Source organism: Megascapheus bottae, chromosome 9, assembly GCF_031878675.1.
Source record: "Megascapheus bottae isolate mThoBot1 chromosome 9, mThoBot2.hap1, whole genome shotgun sequence".
Lineage (NCBI taxonomy): Eukaryota > Metazoa > Chordata > Mammalia > Rodentia > Geomyidae > Megascapheus > Megascapheus bottae.
The window spans coordinates 55,414,669-55,428,156 of NC_143517.1; the positions used below are offsets into that span (position 1 = coordinate 55,414,669).

General features: G+C 37.6%; 1 protein-coding gene and 2 non-coding genes across 3 annotated transcripts in view; all 3 read left to right on the top strand.

Annotated features, from left to right (window-relative positions):
- The window catches only part of Tbc1d31 (TBC1 domain family member 31), a 58,710-nt gene that overhangs the window by 27,510 nt on the left and 17,712 nt on the right, over nucleotides 1-13,488 (top strand). Inside the window, exons 8-14 of the mRNA XM_090339337.1 lie at nucleotides 62-238; nucleotides 1,814-1,893; nucleotides 3,007-3,153; nucleotides 7,306-7,439; nucleotides 9,137-9,270; nucleotides 10,341-10,520; nucleotides 12,877-13,109. Of these exons, the coding sequence (XP_090195463.1) occupies nucleotides 62-238; nucleotides 1,814-1,893; nucleotides 3,007-3,153; nucleotides 7,306-7,439; nucleotides 9,137-9,270; nucleotides 10,341-10,520; nucleotides 12,877-13,109 (1,085 nt within the window). The remainder of the gene's footprint in view (nucleotides 1-61; nucleotides 239-1,813; nucleotides 1,894-3,006; nucleotides 3,154-7,305; nucleotides 7,440-9,136; nucleotides 9,271-10,340; nucleotides 10,521-12,876; nucleotides 13,110-13,488) is intronic.
- Nucleotides 8,499-8,629, top strand: LOC150059199 (small nucleolar RNA SNORA54). Its single transcript, XR_016536749.1, has one exon. It is a non-coding gene; the product is annotated as a small nucleolar RNA SNORA54 (small nucleolar RNA).
- Nucleotides 8,688-8,818, top strand: LOC150059200 (small nucleolar RNA SNORA54). Its single transcript, XR_016536748.1, has one exon. It is a non-coding gene; the product is annotated as a small nucleolar RNA SNORA54 (small nucleolar RNA).

Below are 13,488 nucleotides of genomic sequence, written 5' to 3' on the forward strand. Positions count from 1 at the left end.
CTGTTTTCCAAGAATATCTGCTAAGAGTTTTAGCGTTTTTTTTTCTCTTTTTTCCTTTCAGCCACCTCCTCCATTAGTCAAAGTGATTGAAGATTTGCCTAAGAATGTACCAAAATCCGGTGATGTTAAGATGAAGATGACATCAGGAAGAGTGCTACGGCCAGCAAGATGTATAGAAAGCAAAACTCAAATTAGAATAGTAAAACAAGACCTGATTGGTAACTTAGAAAACAAAGAGGTAAGAAGATCTGGCTAACTTGTGTTTATCACCACTCTTCTCTAACGAGTCTTGTGATTCTTAGGTCATCGTCTTTCTTCTCTCAGTAAGGGCCCTCCAGGATAATTTTATAAAGAAGAGAAAACTAACTAGATTTACAATATGCTTTCTAACTTTTACATGGATGTGTAGTATATGTTGATGGCTTTTACAACGTCTGCAAAATGATACTCTGTGATATGGTAGTAAGTGGTTAATGTGTGCTTAAAGGTATGGGATGAATCAAGATACGCCGTAAGTGTGAAATACATAATAAGACCAGAATCATGTAAAATATCTTATTAATCAATGATTTTTATATTACATATTAAAATAATATTTTGATTATATTGGGTTAAATAAATTATATTCAATCAGATATATGTACCTGCTTTCTCTTTACCTTTTTCTGTATAGCTCTTAGAAAGTTTTAAGTTACATGCTGAGCGCAGTGGCTCATGCCTGTAATCCTTGCTACTCAGGAAGCTGAGGTCTGAGGATCGTGGTTCAAAGCCAGCCCAGGCACTAAAAAGTCCGTTACACTCTTATCTCCAATTAATTGCCAGAAAACTGAAAGTGGGGCTGAGGCTCAAGAGGTAGGGTGGTAGCCTTGAGCTGAAGAGCTCAGAGACAATGCCCAGGCTCAGAGTTCAAAAAAAAAGAAAAGAAAAGAAAAAGAAAGTTTAAGTTACATTTGTGACTATATATAGGAAGCATGCTTTTCTTCCATCTTGCTCCCTGTTCTGCTGGCCACTGGACTTCCTGGGGGTAAATAAGATGCCTTGTAGTAGGATTGCACTGTGGGAACAAATTTCAATGAGTTTTATTCTCTTTTTAAATTTTCTGCAGAACACATTGCTTTAGAATAACAGATAAATAACAAATATAAGTAGAGAAGTTATTAATGTTATTTTAAGGAATTTAAAATTTTTCTATTAATAATAAATATATATCCAATGTAAATACAAGGATAAAGAATTTTCAGACTGAACACACCAATATTACCTGTACTCATATCAAACATGAGCCACTGGCACCTGACTTTCTTTAAGAATTTTTAAATTATAAAATCTACATGTACAGAAGAATATATAAAGCAGTATACAGATCAGTAAAGCTTAATGAAAAAAAGTAAAAGATCACACATATAGCCTGAATGAAATGCTCTCAGAGTTTCTTCAGATTTCATGCCTTATTATGGTTCAGTGTGTAATTATATTAGAGTGGAAATATATGAAGTAGAATTGGCAAAGGATAAGGATATAGAAGCTGAGGTTCAGAGGAAATCGGGCACAAGCTTCCAAAATCTTCACTGCTTGATTCTTCTAACTGTGAATTATAATACACAATGCCAAGTATTGTTTGCTTAAGGAAATCATTAGAAACTCAATGCCAACATCTTTTATTTGAGACTTGTTATGTGGGCTCCTTGGCCTCCTGAATGCAGGGATTACAAATGTGTGCCATCAGACCTGGCACGTATGTTTTGTGCTCAGATTGGAAGTATATTACCACGTTTTTACTTGCCTGTCACTTGTTTGTACTATCTCTTTATAGAATGAATTGTCAGACGGATTAAACAAAAAACGTTTACAGCTCTTATTAAAAGGCTATGGTGAATATCCAACAAAATACAGGTAAAATTTAAATTCTTTCTATTGGGGCACCATTTTTAAAATTATTATTATTAACTTGTTAATCATCATCTGGAAAGAAAACGTTGTTGTTGCTGCTGTTGTTGTTGTTGTTGTTTGTGGGGACTGAACTCTGCCTGGGCACTGTCCCTGAACTTTTTAGCTCAAGGCTAGTGCTCTACCACTTGAGCCACAGCACCCCTTCCAGTTTTCTGGTGGTTAATTGGAGATAAGAGTCCCACCTCACCCGTGGCTCATGCCTGTAATCTTAGCTACTACAGAGGCTGAGATCTGAGGATCAAGGTTCAAAGCCAGCCCCAGCACTAACGGACCTAAGACTCTTTCTTATCTCCAATTAACCTCTAGTAAAGATGAAGTGGGGCTTGGCTCAAGGGTAGGGCAGTACAACGCCCAGACCCAGGGGTAGGGCACTAGCCTTGAGTTGAAGAGCTCAGGGACAGCACCCAGGCTGAGTTCAAGCCCCATAACCCCCATCCACTCCCCCCCCCCCCACACCTCTCAGCCTCCTGTTTAGCTAGGATTATAGGTGCTTGTGCTTAAGTAATATCATTACAAGCAGCTCTTATAAGCCAGGCACAGTAGCTCAGGCCTATAATCCTAGCTCTCAGGAGAGTGAGATCTGAGGATTGCAATTTGAAGCCAGCTGGGGCAGGAAACTCTATGAGACTCTATGTCCAATAAACTACTCAAAAAAAGCCAGAAGTGGCACTGTGGCTCAAATGGTAGAGCACTATCCTTGAGCTAAAAGCAGCTCAGAGATGGTGCCCAGGTCAAGAATTCAAGTCCAAGGACTGGCAAAAAAAAAGAAAGAAAGAAAGAAAGAAAAACTTCCACTCTGGTAAAGCAGTCACTACTGTGTCATAAAGCAGATGCAAAGTATTTTGCATGCAGGGAATTGTGATGCAGTCCTGTACTACTACAGGGTACAATTAACAAGGCATTATTTGAGTCCTCATTCTCCTTTTTTTTTCCAGAAAAGGGCCCAAATAATGGTTTGATCCATTCTGTAAAGAAATTTTACTTTCTTCGATTAAATTATTTTTATTAACTCACTTTTGCTCAAAAAGTTTTCATTTAAAATTATTTTAATTTCAGGATGTTCATTTGGCGCTCTTTATTACAACTGCCTGAAAATCATACTGCATTTAGCAGCCTGCTAGATAAGGGCACTCACATGGCATTTATCAACCTGCAGAAGATGTACCCCATCAAAAGTAGGAAACTACTCCGAGTTTTACAGAGGTATGTTCACATTACAGCTCTGGACGTGAAAGCTATAGCTAGTCATTGCAATGTTTTAAAATCCTGTGTCTGTAAAATATTGTTTGGCCACTTCGATTATCCTGTGTGACACGTTGGCTCATTTAAAAATCAGACATAAACATGTCTATCTAGTGTGTATGAATATTAGCAGTATTGTATTCCAGAAAACAGGAATCTTTCAGATAATTTAGAGGAACAAAGCAGTATAGTAGAAAGAGCTCAGAACTTTAAGGCAAAAGACCCAGTTTTGAATTCTTATTCCACAGCTTAATTACTGATTTAGGATGTATCATTTCCTCATCATTAATTTCTTTACCTGAAAATGGGGTAATACCATTTTCAAGGATTACTGGAATAATTAGAAGAGAAAATCTTAGAATTCAACACATTGATTACCTGTTCCTAAGATCCAGTAACTCAGAAATCAGTGAAGTACTAACAATCTATTCCTATCATTCCTTCTCCTTTTATGAGCAAAAAAAATACATAGAGTCTATATGGAAAAAAAAAGTTGAATACTTGGGATTGTCTATTTATTTACTAGGGTTTTTTTTGTTTTGTTTTGTTTTTGTGGGTCATGGGGCTTGAAATTGGCCTGGGCACTGTTCCTGAGCTCTTCAGCTCAAGGCTACTGCCCAACCCTGGAGCCAAGCCCACTTCCCATTTTCTCGAGGTTAATTGGAGTTAAGAGTCTCAGGTCCTTTTGTGCCTGGGCTGGCTTTGAACCTTGATCCTCAGATCTCAGCCTCCTGAGTAGCTAGGATTACAGGTGTGAGCCACCGCGCACGCACCAGCTTATTTACTAGTTTTAAGGATAGTAAATTACTTTCGAGGGCACCAGAATGAAGTGTATTTATGCTGGACACTGATAACTCATGCTTATAATCCTAGCTACTCAAGAGACTGAGATCTGAGGATCACACTTTGAAGCCAGTCCAGTCAGGAAAGTCTGTGAGACTCTTATCCATATATTGAAGTTCATTTCAGTATGTATATTATTTTATATTACTAAAAAGACAATGCTATGAACATGGTATTGGAAATACAACTACATAGACATAAAAATTTATGACAGTAGACATAATGTTTTATTACATAAATTAATATGTATCTATGACATACAAACCCTCAACCTGATTTTAATTATGTTCTAAAATCTAAGTGCCAGTGATTGAATATAGAGATTCCCTTCTTGAATACTTGTTTGTTAAACACATCATTTGAAATATGATGTAAAAATCAATGTTAATAAATTCTTTAATTAAAAAAAAGAAAAAAATATAAAGAGGCACTTAGGGATTTCACTTTTGTGTTTCTCTCCTAAGGATTTATCTTCTTTTAGTCTCACTATATAAGAGTATCTAAAATCCTGTATAACTTGTCATATCTCATGCATTTTACTTCTCATTTCCACATATAAGAGAGAACATGCGCCATTTGTCTTTGAGCTTGACTTACCTCATTTAACAAGATTTATTCTAGTTCCATCCATTTCCATGCAGATGACATTATTTTATTCTTTCTAAATTCTGTGTAAAATTCAATTGTATCTATAGATACCACAGTTTTGGATCCACTCATCTATTGTGAGGCACCTGGGCTATTTGTATATCTTGGCTGTTGTGAATAGTAAGGCAATGAACATGGATGTGCAGGTGTCCTTATTATCCTGGCTCATGCCATCAGTTATCCTTTTCATAAACATTATATGCTTATATTCCGCCTTAGGTAAATAGTTGCATCCTATTATACTTTTATGTATATGTGTGTACACTTATGTACCTTGCTTTTTCAATTTAACAAAATAGTTTTAGATATTTCAAGGCAATGTATAGAAATATTTCTCATTTCTTGGGGCCAGGAGTTTGACCTAGTGGTAGAGTGCTTGCCTAGCATGCACAAAGACCCGGGTTCAATTCCTCAGTACCACACACGTAGCAAAAAGCCAGAAGTGGTGCTGTGGCTCAAGTGGTAGAGCCCTAGCCTTGAGAAAATCCAGGGATAGTGCTCAGGCCCTGAGCCCAAGCCCAGGACTGACAAAAAAAAAAAAAAAAAAAAGAAATATTTCTCATTTCTTTCTACATATTCAATGTTTTCCGTTGTACAGATGTAGTACAATTTATTTGACCTGTCCCCTCCTAATGAACAGTTGGATTATTCCCAGTCTTTTGCTCTTAAAAGCTTTATTAATTAGCTATTAATTAGCCTTGTCCAAAAATCCATTACTAAATTGAAATGTAACTTCAGTTTTCTATTAGTGGATCAAAGTGTAATACACTGCCCTTCAGTTCGAGAAAAAAATAAGATTACTTTAAGACCTGACTCATATATGTTTGTGTGTGTGTGTGTGTGTGTGTGTGTGTGTGTGTGTGTGTGTGTGTAATTTTGTTTTTTGGGTGGGTCATGGAACTTAAACTCGGCCTGACCCTTGAGCCAAGCCCCACTTCCCATTTTCTAGAGGTTAATTGGAGATAATAGTCTCAGGACCTTTTGTTCCCCGGGCTAGCTTTGAACCTTGATCCTCAGATCTCAGCCTTCTGAGTAGCTAAGATTACAGATGTGAGCCACTGTCAGGCTAGGATTTTATTTTTTCCATTTGGTCTTTATATTTAATGTGTTTTGCTGCTGTGCCTAAGTGTATAAGATAACATGACAGTTCAGACATTTATCCAAATACGATGGTGGTATAAACAAATATTTTTTATTATAATTTTTTGGTATTGGCTATTGTTTTGGTTTGTTTGTTGTTGTTCTTGTGCCAGTTCTGGGGCTAGAACACAAGACTTGGGCACTAAACCTGTTTTTGTACTCAAGGCTAGTGCTCTGTTACTTGAGCCACAGCTCTACTTTGAGCTTTTTGGTGATTCATTGGAGATGAGACTCAGAGAATTTCCTGCTTGGGCCAGCTTCAAGAGCAATGTTCAGATCCTTGCCTCCTGAGTAGCTAAAACTGCAAGTGTCAGCCACTGGTGCCTAGCCTATTGATAATATCTATATAGTATTATATATTATAGATGCTATAGATGCTGACTTAACAGTTCCATTTCTAGGAATTCAAATCTGTATTTTCACCTGAAGAATTAGCACATTATTATTTTATGAAAGGGCAGGAAGATCTTAAAGGCCCAAGAATACAGATGTTGTTAAAAAATGTATTCATAAAAAGTTATCATAGATCAGTAAAACACTACGGGGATTTTTTAAATTTTTTTAAAATTTTTAATTTTTTGGTGGGTCATGGGGCTTGATCTCGCCCTGGGCGCTGTCCCTGAGCTCTTCAGTATGGGGATATTTTTCTATCATACTGATACAGACTTTTCCCAAGAGATTCTTAATTAAAAATGATAGAGTACTAGGTGCTCTGGTACATGCCTGTAATTCCAGCTGCTTGGGAGGCAGTGATTAAGAGACGAGTTTCAAGGCCATGTTGAGCAAGACTAATTTCAAACAAGCCTAGTTGCTCACCTGTAACCCCGAATAAATAGCAATTATAGATGGAAGGATCATAGTCCAAGGCTGGCCCTGGGCAAAAATCAGGATACTATCTAACGAAATAAAGTATAAAAGGGCAAGAGATAGGATTTAACTAGTAGAGTGCCTGCATGACAGGCACAAAGCTTTGAATTTAAATTCTAGTACCATTAGAGGAAAAAAGCCAAAAGGGAACAGTGTTTATGTTGTGCTGCCATTTATGTGTGTTTTGGTTGGGGTTTGTTTTGTGCCAGCACTGAAGCTTGTACTTTCACTTAGTTTATTTCACTCACTGCTGGTGCTCTACCACTTGAACCCTATCTCCAGTCTGACTCTTTCCTTTGCTGGTTAATTTAAGATGGAATCTGGAGGACATAACTTGCCTGAGCTGGCTTTGAACCTTGATTCTGGGTCACAGCCTCCTACGTAAGTGGGATTACAGGTATGAGCCATGGTGCCTGACCATCATTTGTGGATTTTATAAAAGGATGTAGAATTTTAGCAGTGGTTACTTCAGAAAAGGAGCTATATTGTAAGAGAACAATTTTTACCAAGAGTGTACCTTTTATATGGAACGTCTTATGATATGAATGTGTTGTTTATATAAACAGCACATTGTAATGTTACTGTTCTCTGGTCTTTATTTCCTTCTATTTGCAGAACACTGTCTGCTTTAGCTCACTGGTCTTCCATCTTTAGTGACACACCATATCTTCCACTCTTGACATTTCCATTTGTAAAATTATTCCAGAACAACCAACTCATCTGTTTTGAAGTTATTGCTACTCTCATAAGTAAGTAATTATTTCAGAATGAAACCATGAGTAGATTCTTATACATGTTCCTGGTCTTCATATCTTTACAACATTTAACAATTCTTGATGTCTTTACTTTTAAGTAAAAGTGTGAAATAATCAAGTGTAAAGTATAAAGTTGACATTTCAAGTGTATAAAGCACTTTTTACACTGTACCTAGTGGTTAGTGCCTAAGTAGTGACTGCCTGGATACAAGATTTTATTTAATGTCTTTTATTTAAATGTTCAACAGTAAACTAAAAAATGGAATTGAAAAACCTTTATAAATTATATGTAATACAATGTAGCTTTCTTTTGCTAATTAGAGGTATGAGTTCTTTGTTTTTTGAGACAGAGTCTTATTGTTTGGTCAGAGATCAGAGGCCGAGATTATCTGCCTGTGTACTACCTGGCTGAAATAGGAGATCTTCATATCAAAGAATGCAATCACAGTTTAGTACATTGGATTCCCAATCCAGAATCCAAAGCTTCTTGAATGCTGATACTTTCAGAGTTTTGGATTTTGGGGTTTATTATAAGGATGCTTATATATATATATATATATATATTCAAATATTCAATAAAAACAAACAAAAAAGTCCAAAAAAGCAGAAATAGAAAACTCTAAATAGTTGGGCTTGTTCATTGGCTTGTTTTAATTGACACAGTTTTATTGACAATCTTCTGAAGAAATGTGCAAAATTTCTATCCACCTAATAGGTAGATAGAAAAAGAGCTAGTCTTTTTCTTATTTATTCAAAGTCATATTTAGAACAAAAAAGAATGGGTTTCTTGCCACCCCTGTAATCCTGTCTACTCAGGAGGCTGAGATCCATGGGTTCAAAGCCAGCCTGGGTATGAAAGTCTGTGAGACTCTTATCTCCAATTAACCACCAGAAAACCAGAAGTGGCACTGTGGCTCAAGTGGTAGAGTGCTAGCCTTGAGCTGAAGAGCTCAGAGACAGTGCCTAGGCCCAGAGTTCAAGCCCATGACTGACCAAAAAAGAATGGGTTCCTTTAAGAATTCCAAAAAGAAAAGAAAAGAAAAGAAAAGAAAAAAGCACTGTTGGTAACCTGCCAGGCTGTCTGGCTGACTGTGGTTGGCGGGTTCCATTCCAGTGCTACAGCATTTCTAACGACACATGACTGGCTGACTGGTGGCTTTCAGTGTTGAGTCTTGGGGACATATTATTAGAAACATCAGTCATGGGTTCCTTTAAGAATTCCAAGAAGAAAAGAAAAGAAAAAAGCACTGTTCGTAACCTGCCAGGCTGTCTGGCTGACTGTGGTTGGCGGGTTCCATTCCAGTGCTACAGCATTTCTAACGACACATGACTGGCTCACTGGTGGCTTTCAGTGTTGAGTCTTGGGGACATATTATTAGAAACAATCTAGTCAGGTACCAGTGGCTCATGCTCATAATTCTAGCTACTCAGGAGGCTGAAATCTCAGGATCATGATTAAAGCTAGCCCAGTCAAGAAAGTCCCTGAGACTCTTGAGACTCTTATCTCCAGTTAACCATCAGAAAACTGGAAGTGGAGCTGTGGCTCAAAGTGGTAGAGTGCTAGCCTTGAGTAAAATTGCTTGAGGACAGCACCCAGGCCCTGAGTTCAAGTCCCATGACTGACAAAAAAAATAGTTTTTTTAATAATATAGAAAGATACTTAAATTTCCTTTAATTTTTTTTTGTTGTAGTAAATTGGTGTCAACACTGGTTTGAATACTTTCCTAACCCTCCCATCAATATTCTTAGTATGATAGAAAATGTTTTGGCATTTTGTGATAAAGAACTGCTACAGCACTTCATAAATCATGATATAACTTCCCAGGTAAGAAGTATAGGGCTTTTAGAAAGACTTAATTTACTTGGGGACCTAACATTGATTTTGACATAAATAAATTAGTACTTCCATGGTGTAATGAAAACATACTATGCTTTGTATTTATTTATTTATTAATTTATTGCCAGGTCTGGGGCTTACATTCAGGGCCTGAGCATTGTCCTTAGGCTTTCTCGAGGCTAGATCCCTACCATTTGAGCCTCAGCACCCCTCCCAGCTTTGTCTTTGTATGTGGGACCAAGGAATCAAATCTAAATCTTCGTGCATGCTAGGCAAGCACTCTACCACTAGGCCAAACTTGCGGTCCCTTTGCTTTGTATTTTTAACACCATTTCATTCTTTTTTACTATACTTCCTTACTTAAAGTCTATAAAGAAGTGGAGGTGTGGCTCAAGTAGTAGAGTATAAGCCTTGAAGGAAAAAGCTAAAGGACAGCACACAGGCCCTGAGTTCAAGCCCCAGTGCTGGAAACAACAACTGATCTATAAAGAGAATCTCTGGGGGGTGGGGGGGGGTAATGGGTACCAAGACATGTGAAAGGGTATCAATGTATGCGAATTAATGCACCTTCTATCTGGCAAATATCATGTAACCCTTTTATTAATTACAATAAAAATATTTTTTAAAAAAATGAGAATCTCTGTCTTCCTGGGAGTAGCCAGTGGTGGCTACTTGCCAGCACTAAGGGTAAAGTGGGAGTGTGGTGAAAGTATCCACATTTAGATAGTAATTCTTTTTTTTTTTTTTTTGTGCTGGTCCTGGGGCTTGAACTCAGAGTCTGGGTGCTGCCTGCGCTCTTTTGTTCTAGGCTAGTATTTTACCACTTGAGCCACAGCAACACTTCTGGCTTTTTCTGAGCAGTTGATTGCTGGTATTGAACCACAACCCTCATATTTCAGCCTCCTGAGTAGCTAGGATTACAGTCATGAGCCACCTGACCTCCAGGTAGATACTAAGACTTATAACTATATGTTTAATAGAATGCCTTCACAGATGAAATAGAAATGACTGTGTTTTGACTTTTTTGTAAAAGACTAATGTATTATTCCTCACTTTAGCTATATGCCTGGCCTCTTCTTGAAACGGTGTTCTCAGAAGTGCTGACCAGAGAGGAATGGCTTAAATTATTTGATAATGTCTTTTCCAATCAGCCTTCCTTCCTCCTGATGACAGCAGTAGCCTACAACACGTGTTCTCGAGCTCCTTTGCTCAACTGCACTCTAAAGGATGATTTTGTGGTAAATACCCTGTTGTTAAGGGGAGGTTGTCTGAGATGGGGCATATAGCTAAGTAGTAGAGTAATTGCTAGTACTTACCTGAGACCTTTGGTTCAATCCTCAACACTATTAATAAATAAATTAAATAGGTAAATAGATAAAGTGCTCAAATTTCACCTTTTTCTATTGAAAATTATATTGACTGACTTCACACCTACTATACATCAGGCATAGATGCTTTCTGGTAGAAATAGAGTAAGTAATCAGATTTCTGACCTTTATATACGTATATAGACAAAATTTCAGCAGACTGTTCATCTTAGAATCATGGCATTGGAAAGCAACTGTTACATTGAGATTTGTTCCTATGGCCTGGTAGTTATCCTGGGCAGGTTCTTAGCAGTGAACCTCCCAGTTTACCACCATCTAGATGCTTAGCTTGTGTACAAGAGAACTTTTAGATTTGGTAGAAAAATGGCTGAGAAAAAGCAAAAGTATCAGACGTAGCTTCCTAGGAGCTTTGTGGTAGGCTCAATTGGGGTTTTCTTGTGTACATGTGACTTTTTGGATCCTTATCTGATTATTTTTGCATTCTAGTCACATAATACACATATGCATGTCTTGAGTTTGAATTGGCCAGCACAAAATTACATGGAACAATTTCAGATCCTAACTTATTTGCAAAGCTAACTTATTTGAAAAGGTTCACTTTCTAATCTAATCTAATCTAATCTGAGTTAGATTATGCTTGGGCAGTCCCTAAACTCTTCAGCTCAAGGCTACTGCATTACCCTTGAGCCAAGCCCCACTTCCCATTTTCTGGAGGTTAATTGGAGATAAGAGTCTCAGGTCCTTTTGTGCCTAGGCTGGCTTTGAACCTTGATCCTCAGATCTCAGCCTCCTGAGTAGCTATGATTATAGGCGTGAGCCACCACACCCAGCCAGATTTCGAGTTTTAAGAAACTTGAAAATAGAAAATGATTGGTTCATTGCTGAAACATCTTTTTATATTATAATGGAGATTTCACTTTGAATTAGCACATAAGTTTGACTTAAAATTTTTACAGGGCTGGGAGTGTGGCCTAGAAGTAGAACACCTACCTAGCATGCACGAAGCCCTGGGTTTGATTCCTTGGTACCCCATTCACAGAAAAAGCTGTAAGTGGTGCTGTGGTTCAAGTGGTAGACTCTAGCCTTGAGAAAGCTCAAAGACAGTGCCTAGGCTCTGAATTTAAGCACCAGGACTGGCAAAAAAAAAAAGTAATATATATTATATATAATTATATATGTAATATATAATTATATATATTATATATAATATATAATTATATATATCATATATTACATATATAATATATAATTATATATATCACATATATTATATATACTATATATATTATAGTGACATTTTATTACTTTTTGTTGCGTAGTGCTTGGGTTTGAACTTAGGACCTCATTCTTGCTACCACTTGAGCCTCATCCTAGACCTTTTTTGCTTTCTTATTTGATTAGGGTCTTACACTTTTGCCTAGCCATCCTGGACCACGGTCTTTTCATGTAGCTAGGAATATAGGCAGGGTACTACCATGCTTATTGGTTGAGATGTTTGCTGACCACGAACTATGCTTCTCCTGATCTCTGCTTCCCCTTCTGAGTAGCAGAGATTTATAGGCATAGATTAAAGCCACCATGCCTCGTTAACATTTTAACAATATGAACTTGAGTCTTTAAAAAATACGTTTAAAAGAAAAGCTTCAGGGCTGAGAGTTTGGCCTAGTGGTAGAATGCTTGCCTTGCATGCACAAAGACCCAAGTTTGGTTCCTTGGTACCACATACATAGGGGGAAAAAAAGCCAGCAGTGGGGTGCTGTGGCTCAGGTTGTAGAGCTCTAGCCTTGAGAAAGTCCAAGGACAGTGCTCAAGCCCAGGACTGCAAAAAAAAACAACAACAACTTCAGTAAACTTGCAGAACATGTTTAATCAAAATTCTAGATAATTTTCAAAAAAGAAAGAAAAATCTTAATGACTTTTTTGGGGATGAGGGGAGGTCCTGCATCTTGAACTGGGGGCCTGGGAGCTATGCTTGAGATCTTTTGCACAAGGCTAGTGCTCTACCACTTTGAGCCACAGCTTTATTTCCAGTTTTCTGGTAATTACTTGGAAAATAAGAGCCCCAAGGACTTTCCAGCCCCAACGGCTTCAAACTGCAATCCTCAGATCTCATTCTCCTGTGTAGGCAGATCTCATTCTCCTGTGTAGGCTCATGCCATTATAGGCATGAGCCACAGGCACCCAGTGACATTTAAACTTTTGAACTCTTATTTTAGTTAATTCTACTTTAGCATTGCTTTGTTAAGTAAATCTCGTTTTCTTACAGTATTTTTTTCATCATCGGAATAACCTGGATATAAATGTTGTGATTAGAAAAGCCTATCATCTCATGGAGACCACACCTGCTGATATTCATCCAGACAGCATGCTGGATGCATTTGTTGCACTGACAAAAGGGCAGTATCCGGTATTTAATCAATATCCAACGTTTATCGTGGACTTCCAGACACAGGAACGAGAAAGAATAAGGAATGATGAGTTGGATTACTTGAGAGAGAGGTAATTATGCAATACTTATTGTTTGATAGAAATGGAATCTGTTGTAAATCTAAACAAAAACTTTAAGGAACATGCATTTAAGCAGGATGCTGGTGGCTCCCACCTGTAATCTAGCTACTCAGGACTGAGATCTAAGGATCGAGATTTGAAGCCAGCCTAGGCAGGAAAGTCCATGAGACTCTTATCCTCTCTAAACTATTCAGAAAAAGCTATAAGTGATACTGTGACTCAAGTGGTAGAGCGCTTACCTTGAGCATGAAGAGACTCAGGGACAGAGCCCACGCTCTGAGTTCAAGTTCTAGGACTGGAAAAAAAAAAAAGCATTTAAATGATTAAGTATTAGTATAGAATCAGAGTTTGAAGATGTAAATAAAATCAG